The sequence below is a fragment of the Lampris incognitus genome, chromosome 2 (genome assembly GCF_029633865.1).
Source record: "Lampris incognitus isolate fLamInc1 chromosome 2, fLamInc1.hap2, whole genome shotgun sequence".
Taxonomy (NCBI): Eukaryota; Metazoa; Chordata; class Actinopteri; order Lampriformes; family Lampridae; genus Lampris; species Lampris incognitus.
This window is the reverse complement of record NC_079212.1, coordinates 117,743,093-117,759,994: the sequence shown is the minus strand read 5'-3', so window position 1 is coordinate 117,759,994 and position 16,902 is coordinate 117,743,093. Positions and strand designations below refer to the sequence as shown.

The window sequence follows — 16,902 nt, the reverse complement described above, 5'->3', positions numbered from 1 at the left end:
AGTCAATTCTGAAAGCCGCAGTTTTACGTTTTAGCAAAAATAGGTAATGTGTGTAATTGGCTGGAACGAAAACTGCACATCCTCATTATATGTGGGGGTTTCCTGAAAGATTCCCTGCATGCCGCGTGCCTAACCAAGTCGTCATAACTCAATCAGCTTCCATAGATAACCTGATTATCCTCCTTAAAATGTTTAACTAAATATACATAGATACAAACCTCGAGTCCTGCAGATTGAGATCAAAGGATTGTACCGCTGTGCTCTTACTCGAGAGTAACTTAGTGGACCCAAGTGTCCCGTCCGTACAAATCAAATGAGAGTAGAATGGACATTTCCATTCAAAAAAACACCTAAATAAACATTGCAGGACGGTCAGCGCGCCGGCCATTTTTATTTGAACCGTTGCCATTGCAAAGAACTGACTGATCCGTACCGGAAACCCGATTTGTTCAACGCATGTGCGAAAATGCGTCCACTTCCTGTGTTGTAGCGGCTAACTTCCGTATACGCCAACTTGGGGCAAGTTGCAGTGGGGTAGTTGATCAATTCTTACAGAGTAGCGACAATATCAGCGTTAACCATTTCAGTTTTACCTTTTTGGCAGGAGGTTTCTTAGGAGTGACTTTTCTCTTCCCACTGGAGGTCGACATAACTTGCTAAAGTTGCCTTAAAAGTTCAGAAAAATAACATTGACAGAGGCGATTCAATATTGGAGCGAATTCGGGGGGAACCGCAACAGCCGAGACTCGAGCTTGTATCATTCCACACCGCGGGCGACAACGTTAACCAGTCGACTTAAGTATCCGACCCGTTAATCCAAGGGCTAACGTGTCTTTGTATACGTTACACTACCCCCACTCCTTCGGGAAACGCTTCCGATGGCCTCCACGATCTCACCATCCCACTACTGACACCAATGTAGGGGCAACCCGGTCGGGCCGTTACGCGAACTTCCCGCACCGCGGGCGACAACGTTAACCAGTCGACTTAGGGTCCAACCTGTTAGCCAAGGGCCACCGAGCCTATTCATCCGTGATCGTTACATTGCCCCCCTTCCTTCAATCGCCGCATCCAGGACGCGAACCTAGGGCTCCCGCACCGCAGGCGACAACGTTAACCAGTCGACTAAAGGGTCCGACCCGCTAGCCAAGGGCTACCGAGCCTATTCATCCGTGATCGTTACAATATTGTTTCTGAAAAAATATATTGTGTGCCGTAGAAAAGCCACTTTCACAAGTCAATGTCGAATTTGATAGCTGCACTCGAAGAAATGTGAAGCGCTTTGAGTAGCTGTTGCACCTAGAAAAGCTCTATATAAAATGCAACTTGATTGATTGATTGATTGATCGTTCACAGCGCCGTTTTTCAGGTCGAGCAGTGCAGTGGTACGATCATTCACAACCCCAGTGACGTATGTTGTCGGCATAACAACTAACAACAATCTCCATTTTCTTTAGAACTACTCAAATGACCACGGTAAACAGTTCAATGTCCGTCCTGCTGTCATTCAATTTCTATGGTCACGTCTTCCCCATACCGGGGGTCGACAGAGAGGTATCAGCGGGGGCCTGGACTTAAAAATGTTTGGGGACCTGGTTTTCCTAACATATCTATAAAGGAGTCTTTACAACTTTGGTCCACGCAATGGGTAGCTAGTTGTAAATAAGAATAAATTCATAATAGGGCACGTGTACGCTTCTTACAACACTTGTTAACATTAGCAGACAGCTTAAACATATCAATAAGGCTTTTTTATCATTACGCATTTGTACTTTGTGCTATTGGGCTATACAAATAAAACTGACTTGACTAATAGTATTACAAGTACATTTGAAAACAAATTTCAATTTGAACCCGACATTTCTGAACCTGAAGGTTCAGTTAGGGCACAAATCCTAAATAGTATAAACGGTCTAGTCTGGTAAGTGCTGTTTAGGAACTGATTAACTTTAGATTTTTTAAAAGGACCCGTATGAGATTTATTTCGCCGTATGTTAACGTTAGCTGTGCTGTGACAGTTTCTACGTTGTCATATCACTCGTCAATTAATCACCATTTGACCAATAATGTAAGGTGTGCTCCATACACTGGTACGATTCAGCTTTTAAACGTGTGTGTAATTGCGCTGGCTATTTATAGTACTGCGCCCCCCACCCCCAACCCCAACCCCACCCTCCGGTCGGCGACAGTGGTCGTCTGGGGACGTCGCCGATAGAACATGGGCTGGCTGGCTGGCTGACGTCAGCCACTTGGATTTGCTGCCCGTATCTCAGGGCCATGAGGAGCTCAACGTGACCGGCTCAGCCAGTAGTCGGTACATCCGGTATCAACAAACCGAGCTGCCGCACCGACACACTCATCTGGCCGCAGGTGCACGTGTAACAGCAAATGGGCACAGTGCGAAATAACACGGTGTCCGCTGCGAGCCCTGGCTGGGCACATGAGACACAAACGGACTGAGTAGGATAAAAGATAAATTTGCAAAGGTTGTCGCTTGTGTGCGACTTATCTCACACGTTTTGTCAGTACAGGCTGCGGTCTGCATCGGGCTTTATTTGATAGAATCACCTGTTCACTGCACATGACGTTTAGTCTGCTTCGGGACATTCAGCCTAAGCCTTTTCAATCATACTTATATATTCGGCTTTATATTGTAGCGAATGCGGGGGACAACGCAACCACCTGCGGCTGCGTTGTCCCCCGAATTCGCTACAATATTAAGACATTGGACTATACCTTACGTTGGAGGCTGTTTGTGCTTTTCGAGTCTCTATAGCCATATGTGCACTATCGCTCGATAAGTGTAGCCCAAAGATAAATTAAACCCAATAACCTGTGAATGTGACCAAATGATCTAAAATCTGTTGTTATTGTTATTATTTCTACAATTATTGTTGTTGACGTTATTGTTATCGTTATCAAGCAGTTGTGGGGGGTATTCCTTGTCTTATTTTGATGATTTCTTAAGATTAAGCGTCTTCGCTGTTGTTTGTGTTAGTCCTCACCACAAGCTACGGTGAAAACGTTCACACATCCAAATAAATCAAAGGGTTTATTATCAAACAATAACATCTGACAGCTCGGGAAAAGGAATTCTGCCCTACTTTCTGTCTATAGTAAACATGATCGGCTCGCACGTTCCGCACGAAGACTTGATGTGGGTGTACATAACCGGAGCATGGTGGTACACGGGACACGTCCTGCTGGAGCAAGAGAGAGGGGAGGGGTGGTGTGTGTGTGCGTGTGTGTGTGTGTGTTTGTGAGAGAGAGAGAGAGAGACAGAGAGAGAGAGAGAGAGAGACAGAGAGAGACAGAGAGGGAGGGAGGGAGGGAGAGCGAGGGGGGGGCATTCCCGTGCAGATCGTGTCGACTACACAGAAATGGGTTGTACTCTGAGCAGGGCTGCAAGCGCCGTCCAACACGTGAGCCTCATGTGACAAGAGCTGGGTCAGTCTCCAACCGAGAGACGTGCCTGTAGTCACAGGGTTTATCTAACACGTAGTCAAAACCACCCTTGCTCTCCTCACACATCTATCCGGGCGTGGATCCTCTCTCTTAGCTAATAGCGAGCCTGGACCTCCGAGTGACAACATCGTGCGAAACCCCGCGCGCTCCGTCGTAAGAAAAGTGGGAGTAGCTACACTCTGAAGCGAAACTGCGGCCGGAATGGTCGGATAGAGGAGCGAAAGTCGTTTTTACACAACCAGCAGCAGGGAACTTTGTATCCTGGCGCCGAGAAGAGCAACTTACACAGACGCGTTTTGAGCATTCTGAAGGTTTCTCTCACAATATCTTAGGAGGCGACGGACGCGAAATGAAGACGATCACCAGTGCGCAACCGCCTCCTTGCATGTCAGACCCGTCATCTTTGGATATAACAGATATGCAAGGGTAAGAAAGTAAAAACACATTTTTTCCAAACATTCTGTCGTTTTCTATTTTATTCTATTCTATTCTGTTTACTCTATTCTATTGTGTTCTCTTCTATTGTATTCTATTTTACTTTATTCTACTACAAAAACGACTAATTTGATATATTTTCTTTTCCAACAGAATGGGTTTTCCATTGTACGTGTACAAACCCAGGAGGGGCATGAAGCGTGGAGATGACAGTAAAGTAAGTAAAATTAAATTGGTCAAAACTTCAATGTCCAATTTAATGCCTTCGGTACTAGCCACATATTATAGGGTCCATTTCTGCCATTAAAAGTGGGTAACCTGGAATGTATTGTTTTCCACCCTGCTCAGGAGACATACAAGTTGCCGCACCGACTGATTGAAAAGAAAAGGCGTGACAGAATCAACGAATGCATTGCCCAGCTGAAGGACTTGTTGCCAGAACATCTTAAGCTTACAGTGAGTATATTATCTGCTATCCTTGGCATGTCATATAACAGCCAAAAAATGTGAGATGCCACATGGCTCCACCAAAATGGTTTGTTTACCCCTTTGCCTCAGATCTTTAAATCAGCAGATATATGTTTTGGCTTCTCAAATATCAGAGCAAGGGAGGGGTTGAAGATCATTTCACAAAGTCGATATTTAAAAGCTGTGATTTTTATCCACCCGTGTTTTTAAAATTGTTTTAGATGATGCTATGCTTTGCTGTTATTTAGTGTGCATGGATTGTCGGGCTTCCTGACCCATAGAGGCCTGTCCTCTGTTCAGCTGCTGAATGTGTTACATAAGAAAGATCAACATGCTTATCGAAGGTCTTCCTGTTTTAGACGCTGGGTCATTTGGAGAAAGCTGTGGTGTTGGAACTCACTCTCAAGCATGTGAAATCCTTAAGTGCACTCCTGGAACAGCAGCAGCAGCAAATTATTGCACTGCAGAATGGTAAGTTTGACAACATTACAGCGTCACACAAAATATTAGATAACGCAAGATTATCTCTTAGAATTGCATTGCATTTAACATCAACAGACTGACCCACTTGGGGTTCTCTTCAATTTATCAGAAATAATTCACTGAAAACCATGCAGACAAAGCTCAATTTGACATTTAAATCTTCAAATGTATCCCACCAGGTGACCAGGGTGATGACAGCACAGAAAGCAGTGAAGACATGTTCCGCTCTGGCTTCCACTTATGTGCAAGTAACATCGTCCAGTACTTGGCCAGCCAGGAGAACAGCAGGTATCTGAGCCCTTCCCATGTCATAAACCATATCCAAAAGATCACAGCTGACGTTCTGCAGCATCCAGTCAGTCCGCGCCCAGAGAATCCCATCTACAAAGCTCCCGAGAAGCTGGACAGACCTGCGGAGCAACCGCCCAGAGCATCCGAAGGCCACGCAAAGAACTGCGTTCCTGTTATTCAAAGGACTCATCCCCATGGAACAGGGGAGCAGAGTGGCAGTGACACAGACACTGACAGTGGTTATGGGGGGGAGCATGAAAAGCGGGACCCCAAAGCATACAGGTCGGGATCCCACACCAAGGAAGATGAGCTGAAGTATATCATGTCAGACAGGATGGCTGGTGCCATCAAGCAGGAGGGCAATGAGCCAAAAGCCAAAAAGTCCAGATTTGATTCTACTGAGGATGAGACTCTCCCCAGGCAACTGGCAGGAAGTTCTGGCAGCTACATGAGTTTCTCCCCAAGCCAACCCCCATTCTGCATGCCCTTTTACCTCATCCCCCCTACAGCAGCAACAGCAGCTGCATATCTGCCCATGCTGGAGAAATGCTGGTATCCCGGTGGCATGCCTGTATTGTACCCGAACATGAGTGCCTCTGCTGCTGGCTTGCAGCCAGAGACGCTCCCCCCATCTCTGATGATGTCCCCAAGGGCCGGTTCCCCAGTGCCCCACCAGACTCCCATGGACTCCCCTGCTCTTCTCCATGCTTTAAAGCAGGTTCCCCCAATTAACTTGGAAACCAAAGACTAAACAGATTTGACATTGCTCAAATACTGCCCTCTGAATGTTGTGGGGTTGAATGGCTGACCCCGTGGAAAGCACCCAGGAGAGGGTGGATGAAGACAAACGCACTGCCATGATGTCAACACCGCCCATGGAAGCTGTTGAGTCTATTAAATCTCTCTCTGTTCTGATTGCAAACAGTGACTTTAGCAGAACCCCGGTGGTCACCACCCTCTACCATCAGCTCTTTATACACTGAAAAGGGTACAGCTGGGGGCACCCTGAAGCTCTGCCCACATCAAGGCTCGCAGATCACCTGTTGCATAGCTCTGAAACTAGCCCTGAGAATTAGATCGCAAGAGATTAGATGTGGGTTTTTCAGCTTTTAGGCTTTGCTTCTCTGCACTCCATGTTGAATGTCAGATATTCACCCAGAATGTGATGCACACAGCCCCTTAACCATTCGGACACGTCCTTTGCACACATACCAGTTTGTAATGAATGTAAAGATTGAGCGTTAGCCCCCTGCACATGCTGCTTGAACTATTACCTGCTGTAGATAGGTGACTCGAGGATCTACCTATAGCACCTGCCAGTCCAACAGACCGATGTTTATTTTTTTGGACTAGAATGTTACCAAATAGATCTCTGGCTCGTGGCGACCAGAGATCTCACAAAATATATTGTTTTTGTCACCAACCACCTACCATGCAGCTAAATGGACGCAAGCGTTTATTACTGTTCAAAGAATTCAGGGCGTTGTCACTGTACTAGACGTGTCGCTCGTGTCTGTCGAAGAGTGATGCAGCCGTACAAGCTTCTTAGATTTAGGTTTTGTGACTTATTACTATTTGTTCAACTAGATAAAAGTTCCTGTGAAGAAATTTCGTGTAATTATTTTGTTTATACTACTTGTACATTTCTATTTTTGATACGTGACCCACTGAGTGTATTTGCATTGCTACTAGAGGGAGTTTGACAGAGTTGTTTGCTGTATGCCAAGAGAAAATGTATATTACATAGCATTATGCTCAACCCACTTTGCATCATGCTAAAAAAAAAAAAAAAAATCTGGTCAAGTCAAGTGTTTATGATGTTTAGTTTATGATGTTGCCTTTACTTGCTTAAAGCAGACATGGTGATTGTAGATGATTATACGCATCTGCATTCAGTCTCAAGTCTGGCGAAGAAAGAGTGAATGTAATGTTCAAACAAAAATAATAGTTTTCTATAGGAAGAGGTACTTTTTAATTTTTATTTTGAGATGTAACACAAGGTTATGTGTTGTATATATTTTGTCTATAAAGTATTGATATACCATTAAAGATATTAATAAAGCTTTCTTTCTGTGGAACTGCTGTTTGTGGTGCAAGACTAGATTGCATTGACGTTTTGAAGCCACCCAACCTGACAGCTCCTCATAACAAGCCTTACATAACACTTACATAACCCATAAAGCAGCAGCGCCTGTGTAAATCAATAGCACGTTTTAGATTACAACCTCAAACACTGCGAATTCACAAGCTTTGTAATTGATTATTCACAGCATTTTTCTTCTTTTTTTTCCAAATTTGACATTGGTAGGGAGAATACTAATAAACTAGAATTTATTTTAAATTATTCTGCCAGCTTTGAATATATGTATCTAAATATGTAAATGCAATGTGGCTGTGATAATCACACCACACACTCAATACTCTTTACATATATTCTCACAAGCGCCACATTTATAGAAATAGGCCAGTTCTTAAATCCCAAAGGTCAGTTTAGAAAGTGGAAGCGTGTGTTTGTTTCCACATTTATTTTTTGAAACGGACCTTGTAAAGCAAAAAAAAACAAAACAAACTAACAAACAAAAAAACGCAGTGTATATAGTATGTGCATTTTTTTCTGTCAATGGTGTTGATAGAAGTGCTCAACTAATGAGCGGAATATCAATACAGACGTAGGAATTTTTTTCTAATACATAGCAGTACAAGCCTGTTTCGTGTGGTGCACACTCATCAGCTGCTAATGTCTTTTTTCCTGCATTTATATATATATATATATATATATATATATATATGTGTGTGTGTGTGTGTGTGTGTGTGTGTGTGTATTTCAATAGTTTAGTTAATAGAAAACAAAAGACTAAAAAGATGCCAAGGTGTAGAATGCTTACATATACAGAGTTCATGTGGCTTCCATACTCTGTTAGCTAAAGATGGTGGTGAGGGAAGAAGAATGTGTTGAGACCCCGCATTGAATTGAAATTTTGGTTTGTTGGTTTGTTTGTTTGTTGGTTGGTTGGTTTTTAAGGCATCTCACGCTATTTTTACCAATGTTTCTGTAGAAAATTTAAGAGTGCTATTATTGTTATTATTATAATTATTATTATATTTATAACAATATTAATTGCAATACTTATAATAGCAGGCCTGCGTACTTTTTAGAATCTTATTAAAAAGAGTACGATACTCTGAAAAAACAAAACAAAATAATGTTTGTTCTCTTTTCTAATACCCAGTCATGTCATTTGTTGAGTCAAATTATTAGGGTTTAGAGCAATTATTTCTGTTCACGTTGCCAACAGACTTCTTGATAGTACAGCACCAGCGCCACCTGCTGTTGTTTCATGAAATGTCATGTTTCTGAAGCAGCGACGTGCCATTTTAAGTACGTTAAAAGCGGCACTGCAACATTTCTGCAACGTAAAGACCCGGATGCGTCACGTTTAGGCAACTTATCCGCAATGTTGAACATTTCTCAGTTATTGACGGCCTTATTAAAAAAAAATCTAAAACCTGAACAACAGACAGGTTGCATTGCAATGCTGCAATGCCCATGCTGTTAACGGCAATAACGTTGCATAAACGTTGGGGGGATTGGACCGAAACAAACATTTTACTAACGTATTTCGACTTTACTACTCGTCGCATCGCAATAACCTGACGTGAACTGGAATGCGGCATGCACGACCGTCGCAGGGATTTGTGGTCTCGTGTTCAGACGGTAAACCCGGATTTGCGAAAATCTCGCACATGCGCAAAGTAAATTGCGTTAAAATCAGGTTTATAATGAGGTTTGGTTAAGGTTAGGCTAAGAATCTCGCGAGAGTTTCTCAAATCTTGGGTTACCGTCTAGACGCGGCCGTGTTGTGTAAGTATGCGTATGTGTGAGTATGTTTCTAACTCTAAAGAGCTCAGAGCGTCCGCATATGGGGCCTCCTCTGCTCCCGCCGGCGTCCACATGTAGGCTATGTATCTCATTTAGTAGAGAGCCCCCGGCATATGTGAGGTTACTCAATGACAAAGAACAGCTAATAAAAAAGGCTTTTACCGCGTCTTAATTTTTTGTATAGTATAATCAATAATGATTATAAATAAATTAGTATAATTCAATACAATAATATCATAGTGGGCTCTACAAGTATTAATGAAATTAGTAAAGCGTTAGTAGTATATCAGTGGCCTTTTATAAAATCAAAGTTAACATAAAAATCTAATAATATCATCGTATTAATGTTTTAGTATACCTTAATTATAATTTGCATTGCCTATAATAATTATGTTATTAGAATCATATTTATTTTATTGGCATATTGTTTATCTGCTTCGTCCGAACTGGCCACAACATATGAAGTTGCCTTTGGAAAAATAAAGCTATTCTATTCTAAAAATTAATATTGTTAGGAACCTATTTCCTATCAAAATTGAGTTTATTGTGATTTTTGCGAGATTTAGCCTCAGCTCCTCAGACTCATCAGCGCATTTGCAGCGCCGCCGTGCGTCCACGTTTCCGCCTCTACGGCTTCCTGACGCTGCATTCAAGAAAACCATTTTTACAACCCCTGTGGGGGAAAAAAAAACACGACCATTGAAGTGGCAGTACAAACTATATTGAAAGTTGCGGCCAGCGACAAACAACAGACTGCATCCATTAAGCTTCCAGGGTCAGCTGATCTCCGAAAGCGTAAAAAAACGGAAGTTTGCGAGAACGGCGGAGTTATGCGCCCTTTGAGTGCGTCTAGTGCGTCGAGTCGACCGGGCAGACGATGATGTTGTCTCCGCTGATCCTGTTAAGTCTGACCCTGTCCTGCTGCTGCGGGAGGAATCTCCCTCCACCTGTCGTCAACATTAGCTTGGACGATAACCCCGAAATGCGATGGGCGCCCCTATTGAAAGTGTATGACATAGACTACTTGAAGAAAGCTGCCGCTGAAGTCATTGAGTAAGTTGCGCAAGGTCTCTGCTACTTTCACTTTAACCACAGGCTTCTTAAAAAAAACAACTCCAAAACAACAACAACAACAAAAAAACAAACAATTTCCGTAACAGTTTATAGTAGCTCCCTCGCTGAAATGTCTAATGGGGAACTCATCTCCAGTTCTACTATTCATGTACTCTTATTACGACGTAATTACGTAAACCAACGTAATGAGGTGAAAAATTGCATACTGTGCCGTTGAGTGTTGTTGTTCGGGTCCAAATGAAATATTGTTAATATTATCGATAATTGGGGTTAGGATAAGATAGACGGGGAAAATATTGCGTTTTAGATCCGTTTTACAATGACATTGCTATAAAATCCAGAGATCTGGGTCAACAGGTGGCCTGCGAATATTACATCCTCAGCTAATAAGCGAATGAAACATGGCCGCTAAGGTCATTCATTTCATGTTTATTACTGCATTTCTTCACTAATATTGTCCTAAGACAATTTACAAATAGATATTTAAATGCCACGAGTGGTGTGTAGCCTACTCAGGAAGTTCATTTTGCCTACAAAAATACAGTTTTTACTATTAACACTTTCTTTTACGTGTTAGAAATTGTTAGAACTACTTTGCACACTGAATCCTGCTCATAACAACTGTTAAAATGGACTGCAAAGTGCATGGTTGTCTGTTCCAGACAAACATAATACTTCCTTTTTCCTGAGAACACATGAGACCCACATTACCGTGTAATAGCCATCTCCAGTCATTCACAATAGAAATCACGCATGCATAGCACACAGTCGGTTTGTAAAAGCAGAGATGGTTCACAAATGTCAAAAAAAGATCATGTTGTCGTTAGGCGACACTTAGAAAAAAAATCACTTGATCTCACCAGTTTGATCAAATGTACAAACTGCTCCAACTGCACTGTTTTTCTCTCTCTCTCCCCCAGATTCTGAGTGCCAATTTAAGCAGCAGAAACATAAAGTCCGCACTTGTTTTCATCACTCTTATCTCTTATAAGTGGCAAGATGTAGCATAGTTATTGTATCTCACAACTTTTTTTTTCCCTGTAGTACCACAGTCCCAAAATGGGTGCATCAAGCTTTTGCCCCTGTTGTGGTGGCCTTGGAAAAGTACATACCTCAACCCTATGCTGGGGAAATACGTGGCATGGCTTCACACTTGGGAGCGCGCCTATCAGATATCATCATGCTCAACTTTGCCTATGAAATATCTGCGTACGTATTATTTCGCACATTGTGATCAATTTGAGTATCCCCACTCAAACAATGATCATTTTCTCAACACGCAACACTTATATAACATTTTTAAGGGATTCCATACATTTAAAGTATGTAACAGTATTCTCTTCAGTATTCTTGAAAAAAAAAACTTGCTTTTTTTGTCTAGGTTTTGCACCAGCATTATAGCTCAGGACACAAATGGACATGTGTACCACGGCAGGAATCTTGATTACCCACATGATGTTCTGAGGAATCTGACTGTCAATGTAAACTTTCTCAAGAATGGGGAGGTATGCTACAAAGGCTTTATTAACAAATCTATGAAATTCTGTTGCATATCTGTGGTCGGTGTTCTGACAGTTTCAAAGTATTTATACATGTAATTTCTATAAAAACTTTTGTACACCCCATAAAACATAGATAGCAAAAAAAAATCCTTTTTTACAAACTTAACAATCAGTAACTTAGGCATGGTGACCCAGTGGTTAGCACTGTTGCCTCACAGCAAGAAGGTCCTGGGTTCAAACCCCAGGCTGTCCCAGGTCCTTTCTGTGTGGAGTTTGCATGTTCTCCCCGTGTCTGCGTAGGTTTCCTCTGGGTACTCCAATTTCCTCCCACCATCAAAAAGACATGCATGTTAGGGTGTCCATGTGGCATGGCAGTCTATTCTGTTGCCTACCAACACAGGGATCGCCAGTTCGAATCCCTGTGTTACCTCCAGGTTGGTCGGGCGTCCCTACAGACACAATTGGCTGTGTCTGCAGGTGGGAAGCCGGATGTGGGTATGTGTCCTGGTCACTGTACTAGCGCCTCTTCTGGTCGATCAGGGTGCCTGTTCAGGGGAGAGGGGGAACTGGGGGGAATAGTGTGATCCTCTCACGCACTACTTCCCCCTGGCGAAACTCCTCACTGTCAGGTGAAAAGTAGAAGCTGGCAACTCCACATGTATCAGAGGAGGCATGTGGTAGTCTGCAGCCGTCCCCAGATTGGCAGAGGGGGTGACGCAGCGACCAGGATGGCTCAGAGGAGCGGGGTAATTGACCAGGTACAACTGGGAGAAAAAAAGGGGGAATTTCCCGAAAAAAAAAGACATGCATGTTAGAGTTAATACTCCTGTCTGTGTCCCTTACAAAGGCAATAGAAAGAAGAACTGGAGCTGGTCCCCAGGGGCTGCAGCTGCCCACTGCTCCTATACAATAGGATGAGTTAAATGAAGAGAACACATTTCGTTGCAACCGTACAATGACAAAATAAAGTGGCTTTCTTCTTCTTAACTTCAAACGGTCCAAAATCAGAGTCCTTCCATGATGATGTGACGTTTAACTGTGAAATATTTATAGGTGATGTATTAATTCCAGTAAGAAGCCATTTTTAACAATCCCTCTTAGGTGGTTTATTGTGGGACATCTTTTGCCGGCTATGTCGGCCTGTGGACAGGACAGAGTCCTAACAAGTTCACCATCTCCGGGGACCAGCGTGGTAGGAGACTGCACTGATCACCCACTTTCCTTTTTTTTCACAAGGCCAGACACTGTCGTTGTGTGTATGCCATGTTTGTGTCTGTTTTGTATGCCTGTGTGTGTGTGTGTGTGTGTGTGTGTGTGTGTGTGTGTGTGTGACTATCAGGAAAGGAACACTGGTGGGAGTGGTGGAAGAATGTGGTGTCGGCTTTTCTGTTGAGGAGATCTCCAGTCAGCTGGTTGGTGAGGGAGGTGAGTGTGTTTTGGGAAATCGAAAATGACTGAAAGATTTAGATGGAAGTGAAGGACTGACTGTCAAATCTGAACTACGCAGACCTTGGAGGGAGCAGAAAACTTTCAGGATGCAGTGATGAGGCTTTCCAAAATCCCCATCATTACAGGAGTGTATTATATTGTGGCTGGTGTGAGGGCGGGCGAAGGGGCTGTGATCACCAGAGACCGAAAGGGACCCGCTGATATCTGGCCACTGGAACCTCTGGATGGAGGGTAGGTGGGGAAAAAAAGGGCATCAATCAAATGAATAGAAACAGAATATGATGTTATCGGGCATTTGGTTAGGCTTAACTACCATGATACTGGGCAAGTAAATTCAATTTTATGTATTTATTTTCCAATTCTAGATGGTACAGAGTAGAGACAAACTTTGACCACTGGCTTCCGCCCCCCGCCAGGGATCATCGCAGGTGTGTTCACCTATCTCTGTCTCCCATTATCAGTTACAGAAAATAAACAATGATTTGAGAATAGTTGAATCAGTTCATCTGAACACAAACCAGTCGTTGTCTTTGGTCGTTATGCCACTGTATTGTTTATAAAGGTGGGGATTCCTGCAGTCAGTTGAGACTGAAGAGGTCACCTAGATGAGTGATGAAACGTTTCTGTCAATAAACACTGTGTCCAGATGAACTGATTCAACGTTCTGTGATTTCCTTACCTGGATTATTGATCATGCATCAAGACAAATATTTTGAGAATGTATTTCAATTGTTTTTTCTGTTTTTGTTTTAGGGATACAGCCAACAAAGCATTAAATGCTACGGGCCAAGCTCACATCAACATCGATTCACTTTATCAGGTAATTGTGGTGTACTGAAACAAGCTCCCTAGCTTTCAGTGGGGGAGTTCTGCATGTGGAATTGGAAAGTCTTGCAAATTTTACAACTGGAAATGGAGAACTTGCAACTGAAATGCTGCATACTAAGCATTTGTTATTTCAATTATTTCTTAATTCATTTGTAATGAAGGTTTTTCCCACCAGGTTTTGTCGCTGTATCCGGTGTGCAATAGGTAAGAAGTAGTATGCTCTCATTTCATTGTTTCGGTGTATCACGTGATGAGTTACTTTGTAGAATTAGGGCCCTTGTGGTTTTCGGTTCCTTCTGCTTCCCTTTCACAAAAGACATTCATCGGCATAGAATTGATTTCACAGATAAAAAGTTGAAAGATCGCTTTACAGAACTGCAATTAGAGTGTCACAACGATACATAAGGATTAAATTCAGACTGTATGAACAGATTTACATGAACAATGTACGATTAATTGTGAAGACAGCTCTGTTTCATATGTTGATGCTTGTTTCTCAGAATTACTGTTTACACAACAATAATGAGTGCAGCAACACCTGAGAAATACAAAACCGTTGTTAGGACACAGGTACTGGTCAAAGTTTTTAAAAAAAATTTTTTTTACTTATTATCTTGTCTCAGAACAATAGACACTGAGTCATTATATTGAAATAGATAAATTAGTATAAGGCTACCCTGTAACATTTTTTTCCTTCCACTTTTTTTCCCCCAAGGGCTGCCATAACACTGACTGAATGTAAGATTAGGACCATAAAAGCCTTCAGAAGTCTACACAAAACAAAATTTTTGCTTCAAAAAGTCTTTGTGTTGTTTGAACATTACAGCATGGTAATTTTCACATAACATAGTCAATATGATGGCATTTTAATTGAAATGAGCGTAAATATTATTGACAATTACTCTTTTCCTTTGTCTGGTTAAAGCCATTGACTGCAATAATTGATCAATTACAGATATTTTCCATCCATCCATCCTAATAAAAAATATTACTTCAGTGACTGTCATCTACAATCGCATGCATTTGTTTCCATGTCTCACAAAGGTCAAGATATTCTGTACAAACTGAGTTAATTCAAGTTGAGAGCTGAGATTTGAAAGGTGAATAAAATGAAAACTGAATAAAAAAAAGGGAATAATCTAGTAATTGTATTGTGTTGGGAACTCAAGGCAGACCTTTTATGTGAGAGACTAATATGGTATTTTTATTTGTGTATTAGAATGTTGTAACGTCACATCTGTTGTTTTCCTTATTTTTGACCATGACATGTGCGGGTTTTGGGCAAAGAATAAAACCAGTAGTTTGCCATTGCTTTCTGGAGTGGCAGTGCAAGTACTGTGCGGAGGCCCTGGACATTGTTCCACTGGAATCTTCTGACCACAGCTGTGATGACAAAAGTCGTTACCAAAAACCAAAACCGCTTCTGCCGCCTTCTGACATCATCCGTCACCTGCTTACCAGGACTTGGTGTGTGTACCCTTTAGTCTGGCCCCTCCCCTGGCGACCTGTCCAGCTTGGTTGCACCTGCCAGGGGCACGAGCTGGCATAGCTTCCAGGATCGAAAGGACATGCAAGCCTCTCCGCCACAACAAGGCAGGTACACAAGGAGAAGACAAAGGCAAGCTAAAGAATATGAAATTAAACGCAAAAAAAGACCAAAGTAATGCACATCAGGAAAGGCACATACCAACCCATCAAAATAGAAGGCGAAGAACTTGAAAGAGTTGGAACACTTCAAATACCTGGGCTCCTTAAAATCTCATGATGGCTACTGCGCCAAAGATATCCAAACACGTATTGCCATTGCAAAAACAAAAATGATCGAACTGAAAAACATCTGGAAAGACAAAGACCTATCCAACAAAATAAAAATTCTAAAGGGAATAATATGGCCCTGACACATGGGGCAGAAGGCTGGACATTAAGACAAAAAAAAAATAAAGATAGAATTCAGTCTGCTGAAACGTGGTCCTACCGAAGACTCTTAAACATCAGCTGGCGAGAGAAAAGAACCAATCAAAGCATCCTATAACAACTTGGGGTCAAACGAGAACTATATGGTGCCATTGTTAAAAGAAAGATGAGCTTCTTTGGGCATTCTAGCCGTAACAAAAAATGCTCTCTCACAAGAGACATCATACAAGTGAAGATGGAGGGTAAACGAAGACGTGGCCGCCCCAGGATGAAGTATATGGACAATCTAAAGGAGTGGACAGGACACTCTATGGCTGAAACTTCCAGTGCCATAAGAGACAGGGGAAGATGGGGCAACATCATCAGGCAGGCAGCGTGAGCAGCTAACGCCCACAAGGACGACACTGCATGAGTGAGTGAGTGAGTGAGAATGTCACATCGGCAGCTTAACTAACACCTCATGTCTGTCTTATTGGCCAAGCTACGCAGGAATTGTGTGGGGTCCAACACAAAGTATCCACCTTTGACTTCAGCTCTTGATCTGCACATCCAAAGAAACGACATTGGTTTTAGCCCGACATTAAGATAGAGCACATTAACATTTTAAGTTCACAGATATGTAAAATAGTAATTCAGTCTTCTAATACCATTGAGGAGTCTGTGGTGAGATGCAAGATTTTTTTTCAGTAAAATAATTTTCTTGACCACAACATTAATATTAGTTAGCAGTCCAAATGTTGTACCTAACTACAGATTATAAGGCCCCAGTGGATAAATTATTATTATCATTATTATCCATTCAATCCATTATCCGAACCGCTTAGCCTGCTGTCAGGGTCGCGGGGATGCTGGAGCCTATTCCAGCAGTAATTGGGTAGCAGGCGGGGAGACACTCTGGACAGGCCGCCAGGCCATCACACAGGGCCGACACACACACACCTAGAGCAATTTAGTATTGCCGATTCACCTGACCTACATGTCTTTGGACTGCGGGAGGACCTGGAAGAAACCCACGCAGATATGGGGGGAACGTCTCCTTGGCGAAACTGTTATGTCTGCACAAATCGACAGTGCTGCATTTGATTTGGTGCTGTTCGATTGTGCTGGGATCGA

The 16,902-nt window shown here is 42.5% G+C and overlaps 2 protein-coding genes across 2 annotated transcripts; both read left to right on the top strand.

Moving 5' to 3' along the window:
• The first annotated feature begins 3,435 nt into the window (after positions 1-3,435).
• bhlhe40 (basic helix-loop-helix family, member e40) lies at positions 3,436-7,220 on the top strand. The gene is made up of 5 exons (XM_056273403.1): positions 3,436-3,891; positions 4,054-4,117; positions 4,249-4,356; positions 4,728-4,839; positions 5,031-7,220. The coding sequence occupies exons 1-5, from the start codon at positions 3,815-3,817 to the stop codon at positions 5,891-5,893; spliced, it is 1,224 nt and encodes a 407-aa protein (XP_056129378.1). The 5' UTR covers positions 3,436-3,814; the 3' UTR covers positions 5,894-7,220.
• A 2,487-nt stretch (positions 7,221-9,707) lies between these two features.
• Positions 9,708-15,013, top strand: LOC130107820 (N-acylethanolamine-hydrolyzing acid amidase-like). Its single transcript, XM_056274584.1, has 11 exons — positions 9,708-10,075; positions 11,141-11,305; positions 11,478-11,601; positions 12,700-12,790; positions 12,938-13,023; positions 13,106-13,278; positions 13,413-13,475; positions 13,801-13,867; positions 14,051-14,079; positions 14,376-14,445; positions 14,591-15,013. The coding sequence occupies exons 1-11, from the start codon at positions 9,900-9,902 to the stop codon at positions 14,609-14,611; spliced, it is 1,065 nt and encodes a 354-aa protein (XP_056130559.1). The 5' UTR covers positions 9,708-9,899; the 3' UTR covers positions 14,612-15,013.
• The last annotated feature ends 1,889 nt before the right edge of the window (positions 15,014-16,902 follow it).